The following is a 24,658-nucleotide window of genomic DNA, read 5'->3' as shown; positions in this document are numbered from 1 at the left end:
GCCTCCCTGTCCATCACCAACTCCCGGAGTTTACCCAAACTCATGTCCATTGAGTCAGTGATGCTATCTAACCATCTCATCCTCTGTCGTCCCCTACTCCTCCTGCCCTCAATCTTTCCCAACATCAGGGTCTTTTCCAATGAGTCAGCTCTTCGCATCAGGTGGCCAAAGTATTGGAGTTTCAGCTTCAACATCAGTCCTTCCAATGAACACCCAGGACTGATTTCTTTTAGGATGGAATGGCTGGTTAGATGAACTAAATAGAAGACAGTTGCAATTCTTCAGTTCTAGCTGTGTTTTCACCTTGGCTTTTATGTTACATTTGGTCTTCCACTGCACTGACCTTCTTCTCCAAATGACAATGACTTCTCTCTCTCTCTGGCCCTCTCCTCCCGCCCTAAAGTCTTCCACCCTGTGGAGTGCTCCTATTGCCGCTGCGAGAGCATGATGGGTTTCCGGTACCGGTGCCAGCAGTGCCACAACTACCAACTCTGCCAAAACTGCTTTTGGCGAGGCCATGCCAGTGGCCCTCACAGCAACCAACACCAGATGAAGGAGCATTCCTCTTGGGTAACTGCTCTGTGTCTCAGTCTGTATCCCCAGCGCTTATCTGTTTCATCGGTAACAGCACTAAGGGCTTCTTTCCTGATAGATGCCTATCAGATGAGGATGTGGCGTCATCAAATATTAACCCTGACTTTTATGATGGGGTTTGCAGATACGTTGTGCTTCATCACTTGATTTGACGAGCAGAGTTGTTGTTGTTTGTTTGTTTTTTAACATTTGGCAACTTTGTATTCACATTAAATAAAATATCACCAGCATCTTCCCTTGACAAGACATTTGCTTTCACAAAATGGAGCTTTGTTTTTACATCTGTGTTGTACGTATTAAAGATGTTCCAGAGTGTATTTTGTGCTTTTCTTGAGCATTTAGGGTTAATGCTGCAGTGCACATGCTTTTGATGAAATCTTTGTGCACATTCTAAATTATCTCATTAACATAAGTTCCTAGAAGAAGCTAGCTGCGTTATGTGGAAGATTTAAATTTCTTTTTTGCAAGCAAATTTTATTCATGCTCATAGGATTTAAATGTTGCAAAGAAAGCTGCATAAGATGAAGTTAGATTTTTGCCTCTTGAAAATTGGGGAAATACTGTATTTTACAGTTGCCACATTGATGTCTACTTTCAAAAGTAGTCTTTTAAATAACAATATTTAGGTGGAGGTCAGTGTTTAACTTTTCTGTGTAGTGTTTATAAATCATGTAACAAGTTTAGCATCAGTCATTTTTTTTCTTCCCTCCTTCCAGTTTATTTCTAGAGTTTTAAAAAATGCCATATTTTTATTTCCTAACAGTTGCTATAGCCTTGTTTTAAAACTTTTTCCTCTAGTTCTTGTTTGTTGATTGGTTGGTTGGTTTGTTAAAAGGTAGAAAAATATTTAGGGTCATAATTGTGGACCTAGGTTCTTTAGCCTGGGCATCGTACTAAACTTTAAGTATTAGAAAGCTTCATTTATTAGGGGCTGGGAGCAGGTCTTTTTTCTTTTAGTTAACCTTCTTAAAAATCAACCAAGAAAAAAGCAAATAAGGGATTAGTTAAAAACCAAGAGCAAACTTTAATCAAGTGTGTACTTCATTTCCTACATCTTTGATAATGTGTTAGAGATCATTTTTTTATTAGATGGCTTTTCAGTTACAATTAAACCATAAAACTTTGTTAAACTGAATCTCCTATCCTGAGTCTTGTTGTATTGTAAATTCCAATTTATTTTTTTGGTTGAGGAGACATTATTTTAAATTTTTTAAAAAGGCAAGGGGAAAAAAAAAACCCAATAGTTTATTCTCTTTCATTGGCTAGAAAGAATTTATAGATTTTAAAATTGTTACTTTTTCTTCAAGTTTAAGTATCCCATGCTGTTAATTGACTTTTTAGTATTTTTTGGCTGTTTCTTGTTTAGAGTCTTACTCTTTACACTGAGATAGCTCTTTGCTATCTCAGAATGATTGGATTCTCTGAGTGTATCTACTGAAAATTCTCCTTCTAGATGTCAGGGCTAGGAGGATGAGGATCTTCTTTTTCACCTTGGTTTAAACTTGCTCATTTAGCTAATTTCTAACCCTTGTAGAAATGGGAATTTTACATTTACTTAAACATCAGTGACTGTTTGAATATTGCTTTATGATTTACAAAGCAGTTTTTCATACCCAGTTGATCTATAGCATACCTAAAGTACAGAAATCACATGTGAAGTTTTAAATTTCTGTTTGATCCTCACAACACTCTTGTGAAGTAAGTCTTATACCCATTTTTAAAAAATTTCAGTTTTGTTATTTTTTTTCTAGTTTATTCATTCATTTTTGTGGTGGTGACTTAAGATTTCAAGAAAATCAAGTGTTATCAGCATACATAATTTTGATGCTGGTGTCATAAATGTATTAGTTCTGAATTTTGATGAGTATGTGCATTACGATGGTAAATGCATCCTGGGAGGATCTTTTGGCAGTGTGTGTGTGTGTGTGTGTGTGTGTGTGTGTGACTTGTTTTTAAGATTAGGGCTCTGTGTGCGATGTTCTTGTTCTTTGAGGAAGATATGGGTGAATTTTGAGGCTAATTGGGTAAAGAAGTTTCCACCTAAGAAAAAATATATAATCAGTTTAGTGGTAATTTTTTTGAAGTTTGTCCACTATATTTGTATTAATATTTTGAATGAATGTTTCTCTGTATGTTTATAACAGATGAATTTAGTGTGCATGAATTCCGTTGTAGATTTGATATGTATATTGTTGGTGCTTGGAATTTTTATTTTTCCGAAAGTTCTGTTTAATGTTTTATGTAAGTAACTATGCAGTATACTTCATTATTCTTTTAGTCATCAATCCATTCTTTTACCTTTATTATAGAAAAGAAGCCATATGGTACCATACCTGTGATTCATTCTGTCCGTTTATTATTTATTCAAAAGATATTTTTTGAGCATCTGCTATGTTCCAGGCAGTGTAAAAGGCTTATGAGATCTATCTATGAACAAACCACACAAAGACTCCTACCCTCAGTTCAGTTCAGTTGCTCAGTCGTGTCCGACTTTTTGTGACCCCCCATAGACTACAGCATGCCAGGCTTTCCTGTCCATCACTGACTCCCAAAGCTTGCTCAAACTCGTCCATTGAGTCGGTGATGCCATCTGTCTCCCCCTTCTCCTCCTGCTTCAATCTTTCCCAGCATCAGGGTCTTTTCAAATGAGTCAGTTCTTTGCATTAGGTGGCCAAAGTATTAGAGTTTCAGCTTCAGCATCAATCCTTCCAATGAATATTCAGGACTGATTTCCTTTAGGATTGACTGGTTTGTTCTTTTTGCTGTCCAAGGGACTCTTAAGAGTCTCCAACACCACAGTTCAAAAGCATCAATTCTTCGGTGCTCAGCTTTCTTTATAGTCCAGCTCTCACATCCATACATGACTACTGGAAAAACCATAGCTTTGACTAGATGAACCTTTGTTGGCAAAGTCATGTCTCTGCTTTTTAATATGCTGTCTAGGTTGGTCATAACTTTTCTTCCAAGGAGCAAGCATCTTTTAATTTCATGGCTGCAGTCACCATCTGCAGTGATTTTGGAGCCCCCAAAAATAGTCTGTCACTGTTTCCATTGTTTCCCCATCTATTTGCATGAAGTGATGGGACCAGATGCCATGATCTTCGTTTTTTGACTGTTGGGTTTGAAGCCAGCTTTTTCACTCTCCCCTCCCTACCCTGATGGAGCTTAAATTTTAAGGGGTGTTAAAGACACCACTAGGGCTTGCCAACATCACTGTTTTCCTGTTTTTGCTGGGCACACATCTAGACTACATTTTTCAGCCCCTCTGTATCTAAAAGGACCATGTAAATAACTCTTACCAGGGGAATGTGATTAGAGTGATACATGTCTTTCCAGAACAAGGCAGTTGATAGCTGGATGCCTTTTCTAATTTCTTTACCAGCTTAATGGAGAGAATTTCTTTAGGATCCAGAGAGGGTGAAACTATAAAATTTCTTAAGGACCCAGAGAGGGTAAAACTATAAAGAGAATTTCTTTAGGACCCAGAGAGGGTGAAAATATAAAATGAAAGGAAACTGGGTCTTTGAACAATGGGTGAGAAGAATCCTGCCAGCCTGTGTGACTCTCGTGGGAGCAAGAAAGAAACCTTGTATTAAGCCACTGAGGTTTTAGTTTTTGCTACAGTGGTTGATACTAGAAGTGGAGTTGTGTTAAAGCAAAACCTTTAAATCTGTTTCACTGACTTAGCAGTCAGGTAGCACTCTGATGAGGATGCTGCCTTTGGGGATGGGAAGGACTTGCAGGTTCCGCAGAGGTGACCAGTTTGGTAAATTTGTCATCCATGGTAACTTGGGAAACCTACCTCATGCCAGGTTAACTCTTGGTCAAACATTGGAAAAGGTCACAGTGTGTGTTGACTTATTGTTAAGGAATTATGTGAAAGAGAGGAGTTAAGGAAAGAATTGGCTAGTTTTCAACCAAAAAAACGAAAGGGAATAGAGAAAGTTCTGAGAGTTGGGGCAGAGAAAGGAAAAGCAGACTGTTTTAGAGAGCAGGAGATAAGAGTTGAGAGAGGCTTCGAGCATCAAAGACCTAGTAAACATTTCAGTTGAAAAAAAGTGACCCAGTCCTGTGGCCAAGCTCAGATGAAGGGTGAAAGTCCATCAGAACTGCTGCTCTCACCAGAATTATCTTGCTCCCACCTGCATAGCTTCTGATTTACTGGCTCCGGGATACACAGAACCTGGACACAGGCTGCTTTTGAAAGTTTCCCCAAGTGATTCTGTTTTGCAGCCAAAGTCGGAAACCGCTGACCTATTGTTTCATCTGGCCTCCAGGTGGCTGCTGTTAGTTGAAAGCAAGAGTCATGGAGGCAAACACATAAATCAGGATTGAGAATTATGTCTGGGAAAGAACTTTGTGTGTGGTTTCTGGCACATGGAACTGACTAGAAACAAATAGATCAAAGGCCTGCTAAGTTTTTGAGGGAATTATATTGGCAACGGAACCATGAGCCTGACTATTTGAGCTGTAAATGTAAAACTATTTAAGGACCCCGAACTTGCTCTGGAAAGAGGTGGGTTGTGAAGGTTTTACAGCCCCTTAGGAGGGCATGCCAGAGCCTACTTGAACCAAGGAGGATATTGGATGAAGAAGAACCTTCTGCTCTTACCCTGCTATTTATTGTATGTTGGGACTAGGGAGGGCGGGTGCAGATAACACGCTTGTTCAGTTCATAGGATGCAGCCTCAGGAACTGCACGTGGTCTTGATGAAGAAGAGTGTGCAAGAGTCAGAGGTCCTGCACTTGTAGTTAAATGCCCTGACTGAATGGGACTTTAGGTTTGCTTTTGGGTAGTGGGGGAGGTTTGAGTGTGTTCTCTGTGTAGCAGAAGAAAGATTAGAAGCACTTACCAGTATCCATGCTTTCCTTTTCTTCCTGGATCAGTTCAGTTTAGTCACTCAGTTGTGTCCGACTCTTTGCAACCCCATGCACTGCAGCACGCCAGGCCTCCCTGTCCATCACCAACTCCTGGAGTCCACCCAAATCCATGTCCATTGAGTTGGTGATGCCATCCAACCATCTCATCCTCTGTCATCCCCTTCTCCTCCTGCCTTCAATCTTTCCCAGCGTCAGGGTCTTTTCCAATGAGTCACTTCTTCACATCAGGTGGCCAAAGTATTGGAGTTTCAGCTTCAGCATCAGTCCTTCTAGTGAATATTCAGGACTGATTTCCTTTAGGATTGACTGACTGGGTCTCCTTGCAATCTAAAGGACTCTCCAAAAGTCTTCTCCAACACCACAGTTCAAAAGCATTAATTCTTCTGTGCTCAGCTTTTTTTATAGTCCAACTTTCACATCCATACATGAATAGACTACTGGAAAAACCATAGCTTTGGCTAGATGGACCTTTGTTGGCAAAGTGATGTCTCCTGGATATATAACTAGATTATATAACCCATCCTCCTTGTAGCCAGATGGGCTGTGGGACTAGTTCTTACCAATGGAATTTGTTTGGAAGTGATCTATATTAGGGTCAAGGTTCAGTTCAGTTCAGTTGCTCATTCGTGTCTGACTCTTTGCGACCCCATGAACCCCAGCACGCCAGGCCTCCCTGTCCATCACCAACTCCCGGAATCCACCCAAACCCATGTCTATTGAGTCGGTGATACCACCCAACCATCTCATCCTCTGTCATCCCCTTCTCCTCCCGCCTTCAATCTTGCCCAGCATCAGGGTCTTTTCAAACGAGTCAGCTCCTCGCATCAGGTGACCAAAGTATTGGAGTTGCAGCTTCAGCATCAGTCCTTCCAGTGAACATCCAGGACTGATCTTTAAGATGGACTGGTTGGATCTCCTTGCAATCCAAGGGACTCTCTTCTCCAACACCACAGTTCAAAAGCATCAATTCTTCTGTGCTCAGCTTTCTTTATAGTCCAACTCTCACATCCATACATGACCACAGGGTCAAGGTAGTTAGCAGCAATTGTGTCTTCTCCAGTCTCTCTCTCTTTACCCTTCCCACTCCCTCTGTACATTTGCCCAAATGAAAGGATCTCTGTTAGTTCCCAGAGGCAGAGTCCTTAGATGAAAGGAAGCTGGGTGCCTGGATCAGAATCCGTCTGCCAGTTTACACTCTCACATGAGCAAGAAATCAGAAAAAAGAATGAAGGGTAGGAGTGGGGAGAGTCTTAGAGGCCTTGTTGACAAAATGAGATTTGAGCGGTCTTAGATGTTTGCCTGCAGACATCTGGGAAGAGCAGGAGTTTTCAGTGTCATGGCTGTAGAGCAAGACTGTGCCTGAATTCAGGGAACAACAACAAAAAAAAGAGTAGACAGAATGGACAGAGCAAGGGGAGGGTTGTAGGAGAGGAGGTCAAAGAGGTAGCAAGGGCCTTGGTGGCCATCATAAAGACTTCGACTTTTACTACAAGTGAAAGAAGAAATCTTTAGAGTTTTGAGTAGAAAAATAGCTTGCATTGATTTATATTTTTAAATGATCAGTCTGGATGCCATGTAAAAAGTGCACAGTGAAAGGAAAAGATAGAAGCAGGCCATTTTGGGGAGGTAATTGCAGTAATTAAACAAGACATGATAGGATATTAGCAATAGAGATAAAAAGAATTAGTAGCAGTAAAAAGAATTGAATTAAGATATATTTTATAAATCTGTCTCATGGGTTGAATGTGGCTTGTGAGAGGAAAGGAGTCCAAGGAAATGCTAAGATTTTGTCCTTAACAGTTATAAGGATGGAATTGCCATCAGCTGAGGCAATGGCAGCCCACTCCAGTACTTTTGCCTAGAAAATCCCATGGATGGAGGAGCCTGGTAGGCTGCAGTCCATGGGGTCGCTAAGAGTCGGACACAACTGAGCGACTTCACTTTCACTTTGCACTTTCCTGCATTGGAGAAGGAAATGGCAACCCACTCCAGTATTCTTGCCTGGAGAATCCCAGGGATGGGGGAGCCTGGTGGGCTGCCGTCTATGGGGTCGCACAGAGTTGGACACGAAGAAGTGACTTAGCAGCAGCAGCAGCAGAGATGGGGAAGGTTTGGGGTAAAGATCATTTAACAGTGATAAAAAAAAAACCCAAAAACCTACAACACTACATCTAGAATACTTTAAAAGAATCTTCCTCCAAATCTGAATCATTTAAATATGGCAATAAAAATTCTACTAATATGATGAGTAGTTAATTGAATAAAGTTTTCCTTTTAAAAGTATGATTTAATAGAAAATATGATAGTCTCTGTGACTGAGTTAACCATTTAAATCCTCATTCAGATCATAAGGCTGGGATGATTGACAGGAGCCATCTCTGTGGGCCTCTGAGTGTGGCTTCATGGTGTGGATACTGTGTTTTAAGAGAGAACATCCCTGCAGGAAGCAATTGGAGTACCAGCGTGCCTGGAGCTCTGGGGAAAGCCGCAAGGCCTTGTCTGACCTGGCTGTGAAGTTATATCATAATACTCCACCATATTCTGCTAGTCACAGTTGCTAAGGCTGGAGAGAAGGGACTTCATCTCTGATGATGGTGGGGTGGTGATAAAATTCATCACAGTGGAGCCTGGGTGGCAGGAGAGATCACTGCAGTTATGTTTGGAAAATACAGTCTGCCACCCAGAGGATAAAGCCTTACAGTCTGAACAAGGATTTCCATTCAGCCAAGGAGACTATCAAGTTTTTCTACTAAATTAGTACAGTTTGGCGGCATTAAGTTTATTCATATTGTTGTGCAGCCATCACTGCCATCCATCTCTGGGACTTCTTCATCTTCCCAAACTGAAACTCTAAATCCTTTCCTGATATGCAAGGAGGATGGAGATAAACAAGCCTGCTCCCACTCCTTGCCTTCCCCTGCCCCTCCTTACATTCTGATCTCTGTGCATTCTGGTCTTCACTTTACCAGGAGAAATTTGACCAATTTCCATGTGGTCGTGACCAATTCCCATGTGCTCATCAGTTCATGGTAGGGAGTATGTGTTTGTGTACAAAGTATACTTATACCGCAGTACAGTTTCTTGGTAGAATGTCTTGGTAGAGGTAGTTATGTATGGATATGGAAATTTCACCTTTCTTCCCACCAGATGGCAGACTCCACCTCAGAACAAAGTTATCCTATACTTGAAAACCTATAAATGACAAAGTATTGGATTTAACAACCTCTATTACTATGATTGCTTTTTTTTTTTTGAGTAAATGTTAATGGGCAACTCATATATGTCCAGTGTAGTTGTTTGGGCAGTGATGATATTAAACCATTTACTTGAAGCAGTTAGAGAAGCTTATGTTGTTATAGACTTGAAACAATTAATACTATTGACTTTTGTCAGAAGCAGATTTCATTTTCATGTGGTCAGTATACCCCGCCTCCCATCTCTAAAATTCTAAAAGATAGTATGTCTTCATGGAGGAGGAGGTATGTTTCTTGGCCATGCCCCTGTTTAGTTCTAAATAGTTACATGTCATAGTTCAACAGCTACTTTGTACATAGTACAAAACTAGGCAGGAAGACTATTTTTTACTTTTTTTTTGATCTTTATTATTTATTTTTTTGGTTGTACCACTTGACGTGTGGGATCCTGGATCCCTGACCAGAGATCAGACCCATGCTCTTTGCAGCGGAAGAGTAGACCCCTAATCACTGGCCCACAGGGGACATCCCAGGAGGAGTATTTTTTAAAGGCATAAAGCAGTATCCTCACTTATAGCAAGTTATAGAAAGAGGTGAGATACACAGGTGAAGAAAACTGGTACAAAATCTAGTCCCTTAGGCCAATGCCCCCTGCTCCTCAGAGAAACTGCTGAAACTTGCACACTGTGGCTTCACTCCGTGTTGACTGCAAGGAGAGCAAACCAGTCCATCCTAAAGGAAATCAACCCTGAATATTCATCGGAAGGACTGGTACTGAAGCTCCAATCCTTTGGCCACCTGATGCGAAGAGCCGACTCATTGGAAAAGACTCTGATGCTGGGGAAGATTGAGGACAAGAGGAGAAGTGGGTGACAGAGGATGAGATGGTTGGATGGCATCACGGACTCAATGGACATGAGTTTGAGGAAACTCAGGGAGATAGTGATGGACAGGGAGGCCTGGTGCGCTGCAGTCCATGGGGTCGCAAAGAGTTGGACATGACTTAGTGACTGAACAACAACAAAATGTTAAATAGTTGCCATTGAGCTGACAATTGCACTCCTAGGTGAAACTTGAGAATTCTCTTTTGAGAATTGGAGATACTCTGTCCACACAAAAGCTTGTACATGAATGTTCATAGAGACAGCATTCAAAATACCTAAAAAGTGGAAATAGACCCAAATGTCTGCCAACTGATGAACAGATAATCAAAATGTGTTATGGCAACATAGTGGAATATTACTAGGCAACAAAAAGTAATGAAGTGCTGATGCATGCTTTCAAGGGAAGAACCCTTGAAAATATGTAAGTGAGAGCAGCCAAACATAAGATGGCACACAGGGTATGATTCCATTTATATGAAATGTCCATGATAGGCAAATGTGTAGAGACAAGGTAGGTTAGTGGAGTGGGGGAAAAGAGTACTGAGTTTCTTTTAAGGGTGAAAAAAAGATCTAAAATGAGATATTAGTTTTGGTTAACAACTTTTTAATATAGTTTAAAAACCACTGAATTGTGACTTTAAAAAGGTGAGTTTTATGATATGTGAAGTACGTATCTCAATAAAGCTGTTAAAAATTGGTCAGGGAAAGTTTTTCTTAAGAAGTGACATTTGAGCTGAGATTGGAATGACTAACTTGAGGTTGGTGGTTATGAATTCAAAGTCAGACCAGTTGGTGTAGTTGTGTATTTTACTTCCGCCCCCTTCAGTGTGTGAGAAGCAGAGTAGGTAGAGTTGGTGTTTTAAAAAAAGAGTATGACAAAGGAAGAGAGCTGGTGAGAGAGGCTGGAGAGTATGCAAAGAAGTTACTGTAATAATGGGCAGTGGTGTGCAGGTTGGCTAATGAGAGAAATGAGACCGTGAGGAAGATGAGGGATGGGGTGAAGGTGGTAGGTTCAATGACGTTTAGGTCCCACTGGTGTTGAAGTTTTGCTGGAGGCAGAACACTGGAAGGAGTGAGCTAGAAAGATAGAAGTTGGCGTGAGAGCAGGGTGCTTGACTCAAGGTTTTAGATAATATATGACAATTGGTAATACAGTGTTCTAGAACAAGACTTGAAACTGGTGGCTGATGCAGAGTGGAGGACAGGTTGTTGTAGGAGAGTTCAGGGAAGACCAGTGTATAGGTTTCTTAAAGTTGCTGTAACAAATTACCACAGACATGGTGGCTTAAAACAGAAATTTATTCTGTCACAATTCTGGACACCACGATCTTTTATTTTATTTTAAAGTTTATTTTATTGAAGTGTAGTGGATTTACAATGCTGTGTTAATTTCCACTGTAGATCAAAGTGATTCAGTTTTTTTTATATATATATATATATATACACACACACATACACATGTACATTCTTTTTCATGATCTTTTTCACTGTGGTTTATCAGTGAATAATTGACTGATATAGAATATCAGTCAATATAGAATATTGACTATAATTAGAGCTTCCTTGGTGACATAGCATTAAAGAATCTGCCTGCCAATGCAGGAGATGTGTGTTCAATCCTTGGGTTGAGAAGGAAATGGCAGAATGGAGATGGAAATGGCCACCCACTCCAATATTCTTGCCTGGGAAATCCCCTGTCCGTGGTGGGCTACAGTCCATGGGGTCACAAGAGTCAGAAACGACTTAGTGACTAAATGACAACAACAAATTGAATATAGTTCTCTATGCCATACAGTAGGACCTTGTTGTTTATCCCTTCTGTATGTAATAGTTTGCATCTACTAACCCCAAACTCACAGTCCATCCCTCCCTCACCTCCTCCTTGGCAACCATGAGTCTGTTCTCTGTCCATTGACACCACAATTTGAAATCAAGATGTGAGCAGGGCGACACTCCCTGTGGAGGCTCCAGGGAAGAATTCATTTGTGTTAGGGTTCTCCAGAGAAATAGAATCAATCGGGTTTACATTTATATAAGAAGTGATTTATTATAAGGAATTGGCTCATGCAACAATAGAAGCTGACAAGCCCCCAAATCTGTGGGAAGAGGCAGAAAGCCAAGAACCCAGGAGAGCCAAGGATGTAGTTCCAGCTTGGGTCTGAAGATGTGAGAACCAGAACTGATAATGTAGATCTGTGTCTGAAAGGCCTGCAGGCATGAGACCCAGGAAGAACAGATGTTTCCATTCAAGTCCAAAAGCCAGAAAACCAGTGTCCCAGTTCAAAAGAATTCTCTCTTACTTGAAGGAGGGTCAGACATTTTATTCTGTTCAGGTCTTCAACCGATTGGATGAGGCCCACCCACATTAGAGAAATCTGCTTTACTCAGTATACCAATCTGTGTGTTAATCTCATCCAAAAACACCCTTTATAGGAGCACTCAAAATACTGTTTGTTTGCATGTCTTGGCACGCTGTAGCATAGATGAGCTGGCACACAGAATTAACCATCATGCCATTCTTTGTCTCTTCCACTTTTGTGGCTGTTGTCATTCCTTGACTTGTAGCTGCCTCACTCCTTGGTCACATGACTGCCTCCTCTTCTCTTTCTTCTCTGTTTGTCTATCTCATAAGGATACATGTAATTGCATTTAGGGCCCACCCAGATAATCCAGGATAAATACTTCCTTCCCAGATCTTTAACTCAGTTACCTATTTTCCGTAGAAGGTAATATTTGCTCTTCTGACATATAGGGTGCTTATTCTCAGGTTCCAGAGGTTAGGATTTGGGCATATCTTTTGAGGGGTTCACCATTCAATCAACCACAGTAGTGTTTGGAAAAGGTCAACTATGTGGATGTTGAAATGAGTAAGAATTATGGCAGTAATATTGAACTCCACTAGAGAGGGATATTTAGGGCTTTGGTGACATGAAATTCATGTCATGATCACATGAAATTCAAAAGTAGGGTTTTAAGGGAAAGGGGAGAAAATCTGAGAATAGCTATCGGGTTCTAGGAGGACATCTCCCCCACACCCCCACTGGAGATCCAGCTGTTTGAGGGATGTGAGAGAAAAAGCGGCTGCCACTTGAATAGCTGCAGAGGAAGCCAAGCCTTCAGGGAAAGCCAGGTTTCCTAGTAGAGCAAGAAGGTGAATGTAAGACTCAGAGGAGAGGATCCTCAGACAGAGAAGGGGTTTTGCTGATGGTAGACTTGCAGACAAGTTGAAGGATTTGAGAGTGGAGGGTTAGTAGGAGATGGGGTCTTGTGAGGCTGTGCAGAACCTTACAAAATCAAAGTCCAAGTGGGAGACTCCAGTCTCTTATGAAACAGGTGTAACCTGTGATAAAAGTTGTACTGAAATTAGCCCATCTCCTAGGCAGATCATGGTGCTGCTGATGAGAGTATTGTTGGGAGAGGGTCTTGCCAGGAGCACATAGACCTCTGGGTTCCCATCTTTTTTTTTTTTTCTTTCTTATGCAGTTTAAAAGATTTTATTTATTTTTAATTGAGGGATAATTGTTTTACAGTATTGTGTTGGTTTCTGCCAAACATCAATATGATCAGTCATAGGTACATATTGGTCCCCTCCCTTTTGAACCTTCCTTCCCCCCATCTCCCTCCCCATTCTACCTCTGCCAGTTGTTACAGAGCCCCACTTTGAGTTTCCTGAGTCATACAGCAAATTCCCATTGGCTCTCTATTTTACATATGGTTATGCGTGTTGCCATGTTACTGTCTCCATGCATCCCACCCTGTCCTTCCTCCCCGCCATTCATAAGTCTGTTCTCTGTGTCTGTGTCTCCATTGCTGCCCTGCAAATAATTTCATCAGTACCATCTTTCTAGATTCCGTATATGTGCATTAGTATACAATATTTGGTTTTCTCTTTCTGACTTACTTCACTCTGTATAATAGGCTCAGATTCATCCACCTCATTAGAACTGATTCAAATGCATTCCTTTTATGGCTGAGTAATATTCCACTGTGTATATGTACCACAGCTTCTTTATCCATTCATCTGTTGATGTACATTTAGATTGCTTCCATGTTCTAGCTATTGCAAATAGTGCTGCAGTGAACACTGGGGTGCATGTGTCTTTTTCAATTTTGGTTTCCTCAGGGTATATGCCTAGTAGTGGAATTGCTGGGTCACATGGCCCAGCACAAGCAGTTCCGAGAGGCAGGTTTATAGCAATTCAATCCTACATCAAGAAACAGGAAAAACACTGAATAGACAACCTAACTTTACATCTAAGACAACTGGGAAAAGAAGAACAAAAAAACCCCAGAGTTCGCAGAAAGAAGGAAATTAAAAAGATCAGAGTGGAAATAAATGAAAAAGAAATGAAAGAAACAATAGTAAAAATGAATAAAACTGAAAGCTGGTTCTTTGAGAAGGTAAACAAAAGTGACAGACCTTTAGCCAGACTTGTCAAGTAAAAAAGAGAAGAATCAAAGCAACAAAATTAGAACTGAAGAAGGCGAGGTTACAACAGACGATGCAGAAATACAAAGGATCAGAAGAGACTGTTATGGGTTTCTGGCTTTACTCCCTTTCATGGTGGTGTGAAGACCTGGGGAAATGTGACCTGAAGTTCTCCTGATGGCAGCTACACTGGCTGCTTCATTGACCGTGGGCTTCCTTCTGAAATTATGAATTTCTTGGGCCCTCCAAGAGGTAAAAGGAATAGGCTAGAGGTATCCTGACAGCATGTATCAGCAATTTCAGTGGGTTGAGTGGGATGTTTTACATATTGCTCTTCGTAGCATCTGAACGTTGCCCCAATCTACTCTGATATTTGGATGCACTGTGTATCCTTAAACCCACTTATAGCTGCAGAAGTGCTGAGTTTGAATGCAGAACACGAAATGGACCCACGTGTTTAGAAAGATGGATACTTATTCAAGAAAGTATTGGTGTGTAGTTTATGAAATAATAAGGGTGTTTTTCAACTAGCCTGATTATTTTTAGAACAGAAATGACAGGGAGGTTTTCCATTGCAAAGAAATGTATGACTTAACCGAAACCAAGCAGTTCTTCAAGTGAGCAGTTTCCTCTGGCAGTCATCTCACCCGCAGCCCTTTCTCCAGCGTTAGATCTCTTTTGATTCTTACAAGTGGCCACCAGAGCCGAACTGAAGAATGTGTATCCTGCTTCCATGTGTAGAGAGAATTAGAGGAATCTGTAGGACACAACAGTGTGAATTGTTGCTCTGTTTCTGCATTAACTCAGATCGACTTAGCAGCAGCAGCAGCATCAGTGATGATTGCCAGTGTGTCTAATACATTCTGAGATCTGTAGATACAGATTTATGGTAGAACTGTTTCTCTAAATACACTTAATACATGTGTATTGTATATTTATCACCTTTTATCTCTGCTTAATGATTACAAAATGTCCAATTATGAAACTTGGATTATCTACAATAAACTCATATTTTCATGGGTTGCACCATGAAAAGGAACCCATATTCTGTGCAGCATTCTCTCCTGAGCTGCTTTTCTTTTTTTTTTTAATTGAAGTATCGTTGATTTACAGTATTATATTTGTTTCAGTTGCACAACACAGTGATTCAGTGAGCTGTCTTTTCTTCTCTTGCTGCGACCTCTGAGTGTTTTCACATAGTTCCGGGTTTTAGATGACCCTCCGCACCCACCCTCCAGCACTTACAGATTTTTGCAGTTCTGAATTCCAGCCCAGGCTTCTGGTCCAGGTTAAGACTCCTGTATTCAGTGGTCCTATAGACGTTTCTGTCTTGAAGTCTCACTAGCTTTTCTGTCAACACATGATCCTAATAATTTTTTCAGTCAATTTTCTTTTTTAAAAAATTTTACGTATTTATTTTTGGCTGTGCTGGGTTTTCGTTCCTGCCCGGGCTTTTCTCTAGTTGCGGTGAGCAGGGGCTGCTCTCTCGTGGCGGTGCATGGGCTTCTCGTTGCAATAGCTTCTCTTGTTGCAGAGCATGGGCCCTTGGGTGTGCGGGCTTCAGGAGTTGCTGCGTGTGGGCTCTAGAGCACAGGCTCAGTAGTTGTAGCACACGGGCTTAGTTGCTGTGCAGCATGTGGGATCTTCCCTGACCAGGGATCAAACTCTTGTCTCTTGTATTGGCAGGCAAATTCTCTACCACTGAGCCACGAGGGAAGCCACAATTTTCTTAGACTTCTAAGTAGCTAACTATATTGCCTATGGGAAACAGTAACGTAATCATTTCCCAATAGTTATACCTTTATTTTTTTAACCTTTGTTTTGGCAAGAATTTCTGGATCGGCACTTCCCAAAATTGCCTGAAAAAGAATCAGCTGGGCAACTTGTTTTAAATATACAGAGTACTATGTCTCTGCCCTTGGGAATTTTAACTTAGTAGGTCTGGGTTGAGGCAGAGGAATCTGTTTTATTTTTAAATAAATACCATAGGAATTTTTAAATCTTCAGATAATGTTGGGAAACACCGTTTCAGAGCTAATATTTTAATAGTGGTGATAGTCCTTGGTTCTCGGCTATGGAGCATCTGTATCACGTATGATGTTAATTGACTTCTGGTTCTGTTCCTGCCTTCACCTATGGCATTGTCTGTGACACCCGTTGGAGATATTGTGTGCCCAGGTGTCAGGGGGCTGTCTCAGTCAGGCAAAGAACTTTCTGCCCTGATAATCATTCCATAAGCATTTCTAGTACCTGTTCCGCTTCAGGTTGCAGAAAGTGCTGCCATACGAAGAAGCACACAGTGGGTCTTACTGGTTTTCTGACCTTCATGCCTTCTCTAACCTCCACCCTCCCTTTCGCAGGACTCCGGATGCCTATGAAACTTTTCCCATAGTACACTTGTGTGCTGCCCCTTTTTTGTCTTAGCTGACTAGACCTTTTGTTTGCCCAAACCTGAAGTATTGGTCATAGTTCTCCTTCCTCATCCTACCCAGACATGCAGTCTATTACTGCACGCGAGTCAGAGAGCTGTCGGTTCTGTATATGCTAGAAGCAGCATCTAAATCAGACATGATTTATAGCACACTGGGGTTTTGTCTTTTGTTAATGGAGTAAAGTTCTGAAAGCTTCTTTAGTTGTGTCTTTGGACTGGGACTTTCAGCTGTAGCTCACAGATAGCACTGTGACAGTGTTGAACTATTTCCAATTCTTATTCTACCATATTTTCTTACTTTTATATCTTTGAATCTGTTGTTCTAGCTACGTTTGTCTCCTCTCTTCCTCATCCTCCCCAATTTCCCTTGCCAACTTCTGTTCAGCCTCTGAGATTCCGCTCAGCCATTGCCTCTTTTCCTGAACCCCAAGTTGATTTATGTGTCTTTTCTTGCTCTGCTGTGACACACTGAATAGAAGGTACTTACGCTGTTGTAATTATCTGTTCACTTGTCTGTAGATTCTATTAGCTTGTAAGTCCTTAGTATGTTGCTAGCCTGCATACCCCAAGCGTTTGTTAAAGAACTTTATAAAGTTGGCATCTCCCACTTGTTCCAGTTTTTAAACTACTTTTGATCATGAGAATGTTCATTTTGTCTTCCTTGACTTGCAGAAAGTGTGAGAGATTGATAATGTCCAATTTTGGCAAGAATGTGGAGGAGAGGACTTGGTAGAAGTATGAACTGTTACAACATGTGAAAGATAAAATTTTAAATGCATATAACCTTTGACCCAGCAATTCTCCATATAGGAATTCTCCCACGAAGACCCTTGCACCAGGTATATCAGGGTTTAGGGATGAAGAGATGACCAAAATATCCAACAGTAGTGAAATGGTGAAATTTATTATGGTGTATATATGTGTATATGTGTGTGTGTGATTATATATATATATAATTATAGCTATGGAATTCTGTGTAGCAGTCAAAATAACTGAGCTAGATCTGTATGTTCAGATATGGAAAGAGGTCCATAGTATATATTCATCTTCATCCTTCCTCAGAAATATCCTCTGCTTTGAATTTAGTGCTTAACACTTCCATTCATATTTTTGTATTTTTATTACACATGTGTGTGACCATTAAAACATATAGCATTATTTCTCATTTTTTATTTTTTATTGAAGGATAATTGCTTTAGAGAATTTTGTTGTTTTCTGTCAAACCTGAACATGAATCAGCTATAGGTATACATATATCCCCTCCCTTTTGAACCTCCCTCCCATCTCCCTCCCCATCCCACCCCTCTAGATTGATACAGAGCCCCTGTTTGAGTTTCCTGAGTCATACAGCAAATTCCCATTGGCTATCTATTTTACATATGGTAATGTAAGTTTCCATGCTACTCTTTCCATACATCTCAGCCTCTCCTCCCCTCTCCCCATGTCCGTAAGTCTATTCTCTATGCCTGTTTCTCCACTGCTGCCCTGTAAATAAATTCTCCAGTACCATTTTTCTAGATTCTGTATATTGACTTTGTCAGAATAGCATCATCCTGTAGCTTCTTTTGTTCACCTACATTGTTTATAAAATGATCTCCATACTGATATGGTTATTTTCAATGCCATATAAAATTCAGTTCTCTTAATATTACCACATTTAATTTATTCTCTTATTGCCTGACATTCAACTTGTTTCTACTTTTCCAAACAAAGCTTTAGTAGGTTTTCTGGTACACAGGTCATCTCATGCAGCCCAGAGAGTTTTTCTATGGTATAGTTTTAATAGTGGGATTCCTGAGTCCAGAAGAGTGTTATAACTTATTTATGCGTAACATAGCAATTGTTGGTACTTCAAGGGTACCCCTCCCAGCCCCAGGGTTGATGTGTATGGAACCATAAATACTATATTGGCTGTTGTGGTGCACATAGGAATGTCAGTCTGTTGATGTTGAATGCCAGCAAATCTGTATAATTTTTTTTTCCTGAAAAGGAAACTGTTTGCTACTCAAGCCAAGTTCTCCTTTTCATTACACAACTCCAACCTCAGCTCTTATTGAGCCAGTTGAAATAGCAGTGGTTCCTTTTTTATGGGTCAAGAGGTTATAATTTATCAGCATGTTTCAGAAGCCGTATGTGAACTAATTACTTTTTATTCTACCTAGATATAGTCTCATAAGTGAGAAACAAGGGCAGGAAAGTATTGCTCCTCAGGATAGGAATAGCATTTAGGGTGTTCTTGCTTGGAAATAGTTGATATGGGCAGCTGAGAGGGGCTCAGAGCAAGTGACAGAGTGACTGGTAGTATAGCCTGGTGATACGGGTGTCTCAGGCAGATGTAGTGTACATAGGAACTGGGGTTGGACGGGCAGAGGTGCTTGGTGACTTCTTGGAGAATAGGGATCCTGTGTTCATAAGACTAGCTACAGAGCTTTTCCACGAGGTTGGCACCTTCTGTCCCTTCCTTCACTCTCACTGAAAACAAGTCCTGCTTCTCCCTTTCAAGTAAGCATGAGCACAGATAGGATAGATGGTCTCAACAAGGAGCCTTGACTACAAAGATGAGCACTTCATTAAAAATCACCAGAAACAGCTATGCAAAGGAGATCACAGAAGCGTTTATTTTGGACATAGAATTCATAGAACAAGTGGAACTAGATTTTAAAATTGTGTAGTTGAACTCTTGGAGAGATGTGAACAGTTTTTTAAAAATTAACTATTTTTGACTGTATTGGGTCTTTGTTGCTGGAGCAGGTTTTTTCTAGTTGTGGTGAGCAGGGGCTATTCCTCACTGTGGTACTTGGGCTTCTCAGAGTGGTGGCTTCTCTCGTTAAGGAGCGTGGGCTCTACGTGTGTAGGCTTTAGTAGCTGTGGCATATGGTCTCTAGCTGCAGGCTGGAGGCTCTCAGGCTCAGTTGCTCTGTGACATGTTGGATCTTCCTAGACCAGGGATTGAACCTGTGTCCCCTGCCTCAACCACTGGGCCACCAGAGAAGTTCCAAGCTATTTTATCTACCAAAAATAACTAAGTTTTGATTCTGGAATTTAAAAGTTTGATTGTCAAAATAAGAAATTCATTAAGTGGGCTGATCATCAGTGCCTGTAATGTAAGAGAAGATTTGTGAGCTGGATACTAGAGCAGAAAATTGTTCTTAAATACATGACGGAAGGACACAGTAATAAAAAAAAAAAAAAGACATGGAAGATAGATTGAGGAGTGCCATCTAATAACAGTTCCAGAAGGAGGCTAAAGAGAATGCATAGAAGTTATATGTAAAGAAGTAAGAAACCCAATTTCAAGGTGGTGACCAAACACATTTTCCCACTTACCCTCTGTACCAAGCCCATAGAAATGATAAAAAATTAAGTTTAATAAATTATCTTTGAAGATTGAAAAGAAATGTTCCTGACCTGAAGCCATAAAACATTTTTAAGTGAAGGAGTGTATGTAAAGGAGAAGTTGCAGAAAGGAACTGCTTAACAGTGCCTGTTTGAGGTCATCACTACTACTGAGACCCTGAAGCTCTCTGCTGATTTTGTCAGAAAAGATTCAACATGAGGCCCCCAGCAAGGAGGCCACTATTGGCTAAGATGGCAAGTGAACAGTCCCATGGGAGATGTTTACATGGTCGTGAAAACCCAGAGGGAGCTTAGCACAGTGAAATATAAACAGCAGACCTACACCCTGTGGGTTAGAACAGTCAGAAAGAAACTTTAAAAATAGGTCAGTCTAATTTCCTTAGAGGACCAAGGATAGACTTTCATGCTTAATACAAGAAGTAGAAGTTATGAAACTGTAAATAATAACGAAAATGAAGAATACAGTTGTTGAACAAACTCACTAGATGGGCTGCAGAGCAAACTGGATATAGCTAAAGAACAGATTATTGAACTGAAAGATCAGGGCAAGAAATTTTCCTGGAACCCAGCATCAAGAGATAAGTGTCTATAGACAGCATATATGTTTTTGTTTGTTTTTATATCCATTCAGCCAGTCTGTCTTTTAGTAGGAGAGTTTAATCCATTTATATTTAAAGTAATTATTGATATATATGTTCCTGTTGGGATTTTCTTAATTGTTTTTGGTTTGTTTTTATAGGTCTTTTCCTTTTCTTATGTTTCCAGCCTATAGAAGTCATTTTAGCATTTGTTGTAAAGCTCGTTTGGTGATGCTAAATTTTCTTAACTTTTCTTTGTTTGTACAGTTTTTGATGTCTCCATCAATTTTGAGACTCTGCTGGGCAGAGTAATCTTGGCTGTAGATTTTTCCCCTTTCTTTACTTTAAATACATCCTGCCATTCCCTCTGGTCTGCAGAGTTTCTGTTGAAAGGTCTGCTGTTAACTGTATGGGGTTTCCCTTGTATGTTACTTGTTTTTCCTTTGCTGCTCTCAGTATTTTTTTCTTTGTGTTTAATTTTTGTCAGTTTGATTAATATGTGTCTCAGTGTGGTTCTCCTTGAGTTTATTCTGTATAGGACTCTCTGCATTTCTTGGACTTGATTGATTATTTCCTTTCCCATATTAGGGAAGTTTTCAACTATAATCTCTTCAAAAATTTTCTGATTCTCTTTTGCTTTTTCTGGGACCCCTATAATTCAAATGCTGGTGCATTTAATATTGTCCCAGAGGTCTCTGAGACTATCCTCAATTCTTTTCATTCTTTTTTCTTTATTCTGCTGTTTAGCAATTATTTCCACCATTGTATCTTCCAGTTCACGTATCTGTTCTTCTACCTCAGTTATTCTGCTACTGATTCCTTCTAGAGTATTTTAAATTTCAGTAATTGCATTATTTGGCATTGTTTGTTTATTTGTTATTTCTTCTAGGTCCTTCTTAAATATGTTAAAATGGTTCTTGCATTTTCTTCATTCTATTTTCAAGATTTTGGTCATCTTTATTATCATTACTCTAAATTCTTTTGAAGGTCGTTTGCCTATTTCCTCTTCATTTATTTGGTCTTGTGGGTTTTTACCTTGTTCCTTCATGTATACAATATTTCTCTGTCTTTCCATTTTATCTTACTGTGTTTGAGGTCATCCTTCCCCAGGCTGTGGGGTCTTAGTCCCTTTTGTTCTTGGTCTCTGCCCTCTGTTGGTGATGTTAGTCCAGTGGTTTGTGTAGGCTTTGTGTGGGGAGGGACTTGTGCCTGCATTCTGGTGGGAGGAGGTGAGCTTTCCTCCCCGCTGATGGGCAGGATTGTGTGAGGTGGTAGGTATTAGGGTGTCTGTGGGAAACCTGTCATTGATGGTTGGGTTTGTGTTCTTGTCTTGCTTGTTGTTTGGGTGAGGCGTCCTGCGCTGGGTGCTGCTGACCATTGGGTGATGTTGGGTCTTGGATGCAGGTAGAGGCCTTCGAGGGAGTTCTCACTAATTACTACTCTAGGATCAGGGGTTCTCTGGCAGTCTAGTGTCCTGGACTCAGTGCTTCCTCAGATTCTCAGGCCTAATCTACAATCAGGGAACCAAGATCCCACAAGCCATTTATCAAGGGGATAAAGAGGATTAAAACTAACAAATAAAAAACAAAAAACTAGGAAAAAAAAAAAGAACCCTAGACAAATGGCAAATGCAATAGCAGTTGAATAGTAACAAAAGCAAAGAAATATATACACACACACAAACAAAACCAAAACAGTCCAAAGAAGAGTACAGAGAGTGACCTGGTGAACAAAGAAAATAAAAAATAATACCAACCAATGAAAAACAACACTAACTGAAACATGAAACAGAAAACAAGACCAAAGCAGAGAGCCAGCTGAGGAATAAAGCAAAGAAAGAAAACACACCAACATGGTGGGGGAAAAAAAGAAAAAAAACAGAAATGCAGAGTTAAATAGAAGTATTTTAAAAGATTTAGATATAGTAAAGAATAACTACGCCAAGAAAAGAACAATAAGAAAAACAAAACAAAAAAAGGAAAGGGGAAAAAAAAAAACAAATCCCACAAAACTGCAAAAAGCCAATGTAGAGGTAGACATATATAGAGAAAATACTAATAAAAAGTGTGATTAAGAAAAAAGTTCTCAAAATCTTAAAGTGCATGCTCCTCAACAAGAGAAGCCATGCCACAACTACATAAAGACCACACGCAGCAATGAAGACTCAACACAACCAAAAATAAAGAAGGAAAGAAAATTTTAAAAGAAAATGTAAAGAATCCAGGGACTTCCCTGACAGTCCAGTGGTAAGACTCTGCACTTCCAATGCAAGGGGCCTGGAAGGACTGATGCTGAAGCTGAAACTCCAATACTTTGACACCTGATGCGAAGAACTGACTCATTTGAAAAGATCCTGATGCTGGGAAAGATTGAAGGCGGGAGGAGATGGGGACAACAGAGGATGAGATCATTGGATGGTATCACTGGCTCAGTGGACATGTGTTTAAGTAAACTCCAGGAGTTGGTGATGGACAAGAAGGTGTGGCGTGCTGCAGTCCATGGGGTCGCAAAGAGTCAGACACGACTGAGCAACTGAACTGAACTGAACTGAACTGGATTTCATCCCTAGTTGGGAAACTAAAAGTCCACATAGTGCATGAAGTGGGGGGAAAAGAAATCCAAATGATACTAGATTAATCACTGGTTTTAAGAAATAACAGCAGAATGTCTTCAAGTGGCTGAGGAAAATAAATTTGAAATTAAAATTGTATTCTCATCCAAACTGTCCTTCAACAGCATGGATGCTATAATAACGTTTTCAGAATTTAAGGACTTTGAAAGCCCTTTGCTAAAAGAACTATTTAAAGATGCATTGCAGAAAGAAAATAAATGAACAAAGAAGGGAGTAATGGGATTTAAGAGAAAAAAAAAAAAGCAGAGAAATCAGAAAAACAATGCTGAATGTAGATAAATATTGGTTGTAAGATATATGATGATTTTTAGTAAGTTGTGACTTAAATCAACAAAAATAGCAACTTGGAATTTGTGGTTAAGGAGAGCAAAGAGGGAATTAGAAGCTAACTATAGCCTTCCATCCCCAGTGAAAAATATGCATGCAGGATGAAAAATAATAACAAAACTGAAATGCAGAATTCAACTTGAAGAAAAGTCAGAGAAATTCTTGGCTATCAAAAATTAAATCCCAAATTGTGATATCCCCAGGATTTATTAGATTGGATAGTGAGGCTAGTGGTTGGGGTTATTAGTGCCTCTGAGGTACAGAAAATCTACCTGGGTCTACTCAAGGTGAGTAGAACTGGTGCTTTTGTAAAGTTTAAAATTTTAGAAGGGCTTCCTCCTTGTGAAAGAGGGGCTCAAATTACTCCTCTGGCCCAGAGAGAGTACAAGTAAGATTCCCCTACAAAAAACAGTCCCCACTAAAGGTGAGCTCATTTTCAAATATCGCAAACTCTGTTATAAAGCGATCTACTGTGAAGGAGAATCAGCGAGGACAACATATCGTACCTTAAGTGTGCCAAGGACTTTAGAAAATTGTACATCTTAAAAATTAAGGAAAAAAGTTTACAAATAGTGACATTTGAAAAAGGAATAAGTCTATGACAAAGGAACAAACTGAACTTCTAGAAATAAAAAATAATAAGGTTAGACTCAGTGGAGGGGTTAAATAGCTTAGCAGCAGCAACAGCAAAAATTAGGAAATGGAAAATAAGTCTGAGCAAATTAACCAGGATAGAGAATACTGAACACAGATACTGGAAAATGGAAAATGTGAAAGTCCATTGAAGAATTTAAAGGATAGAGTGAAAGATCAACCTAGAATTCCATACCTAGCAAGTCTGTTTAAGAGCAAAGAAAGAATATATATTTTCAGAAAAGTTCTCAGTGGGTTTGCCACCAATAGACTGTTGCTAAGGGAACTAACAAAAGATGTGCTTTGGGGGAAATATAAATTGAACCAATAAGAAAGAAATGGTACACAGCAGAGTTAGTAAATGTGAGTAAATTTAAATAAGCACTGTGTGTAAAATAATAATGACTAATAATTTTATTGGTCTGAAAATAAGATGCAGCTGAAGTACTAATCAATGCTATGAATATAGTTGAAGCATGGTTAGAATTAAAGGATTTTAAGTTACAAGATGAGAGTACAGATACTGACTAAGGTTGTGTAAAATATTCATGTTAAATTGCTTAGAGGAGGTCTCTGACTTCTCTGAGGAGGCTTATGTTTCTGCCTGAATCCCCACCAGTGGTGGCTCAGGATGATGTATTCAGAATAATTTGAAGTGAACGGACAGGAATGGCCTCCAAGACATCAATCCTGAACTTTTTCATTAGGCTGAAGTGCT

General features: G+C 40.0%; 1 protein-coding gene across 6 annotated transcripts in view; it reads left to right on the top strand.

Annotated features, from left to right (window-relative positions):
* Positions 1-24,658, top strand: part of DTNB (dystrobrevin beta) — a 241,721-nt gene that overhangs the window by 90,900 nt on the left and 126,163 nt on the right. For all 6 annotated transcript variants that reach the window (XM_070379236.1, XM_070379235.1, XM_070379233.1 and 3 more), the window contains exon 8: positions 404-570. In XM_070379236.1, coding sequence (XP_070235337.1) covers positions 404-570 — 167 coding nt within the window. The remainder of the gene's footprint in view (positions 1-403; positions 571-24,658) is intronic.

This window comes from Bos mutus, chromosome 11, assembly GCF_027580195.1.
Source record: "Bos mutus isolate GX-2022 chromosome 11, NWIPB_WYAK_1.1, whole genome shotgun sequence".
NCBI lineage: Eukaryota > Metazoa > Chordata > Mammalia > Artiodactyla > Bovidae > Bos > Bos mutus.
This window is presented reverse-complemented; position numbering and strand designations above follow the sequence as displayed.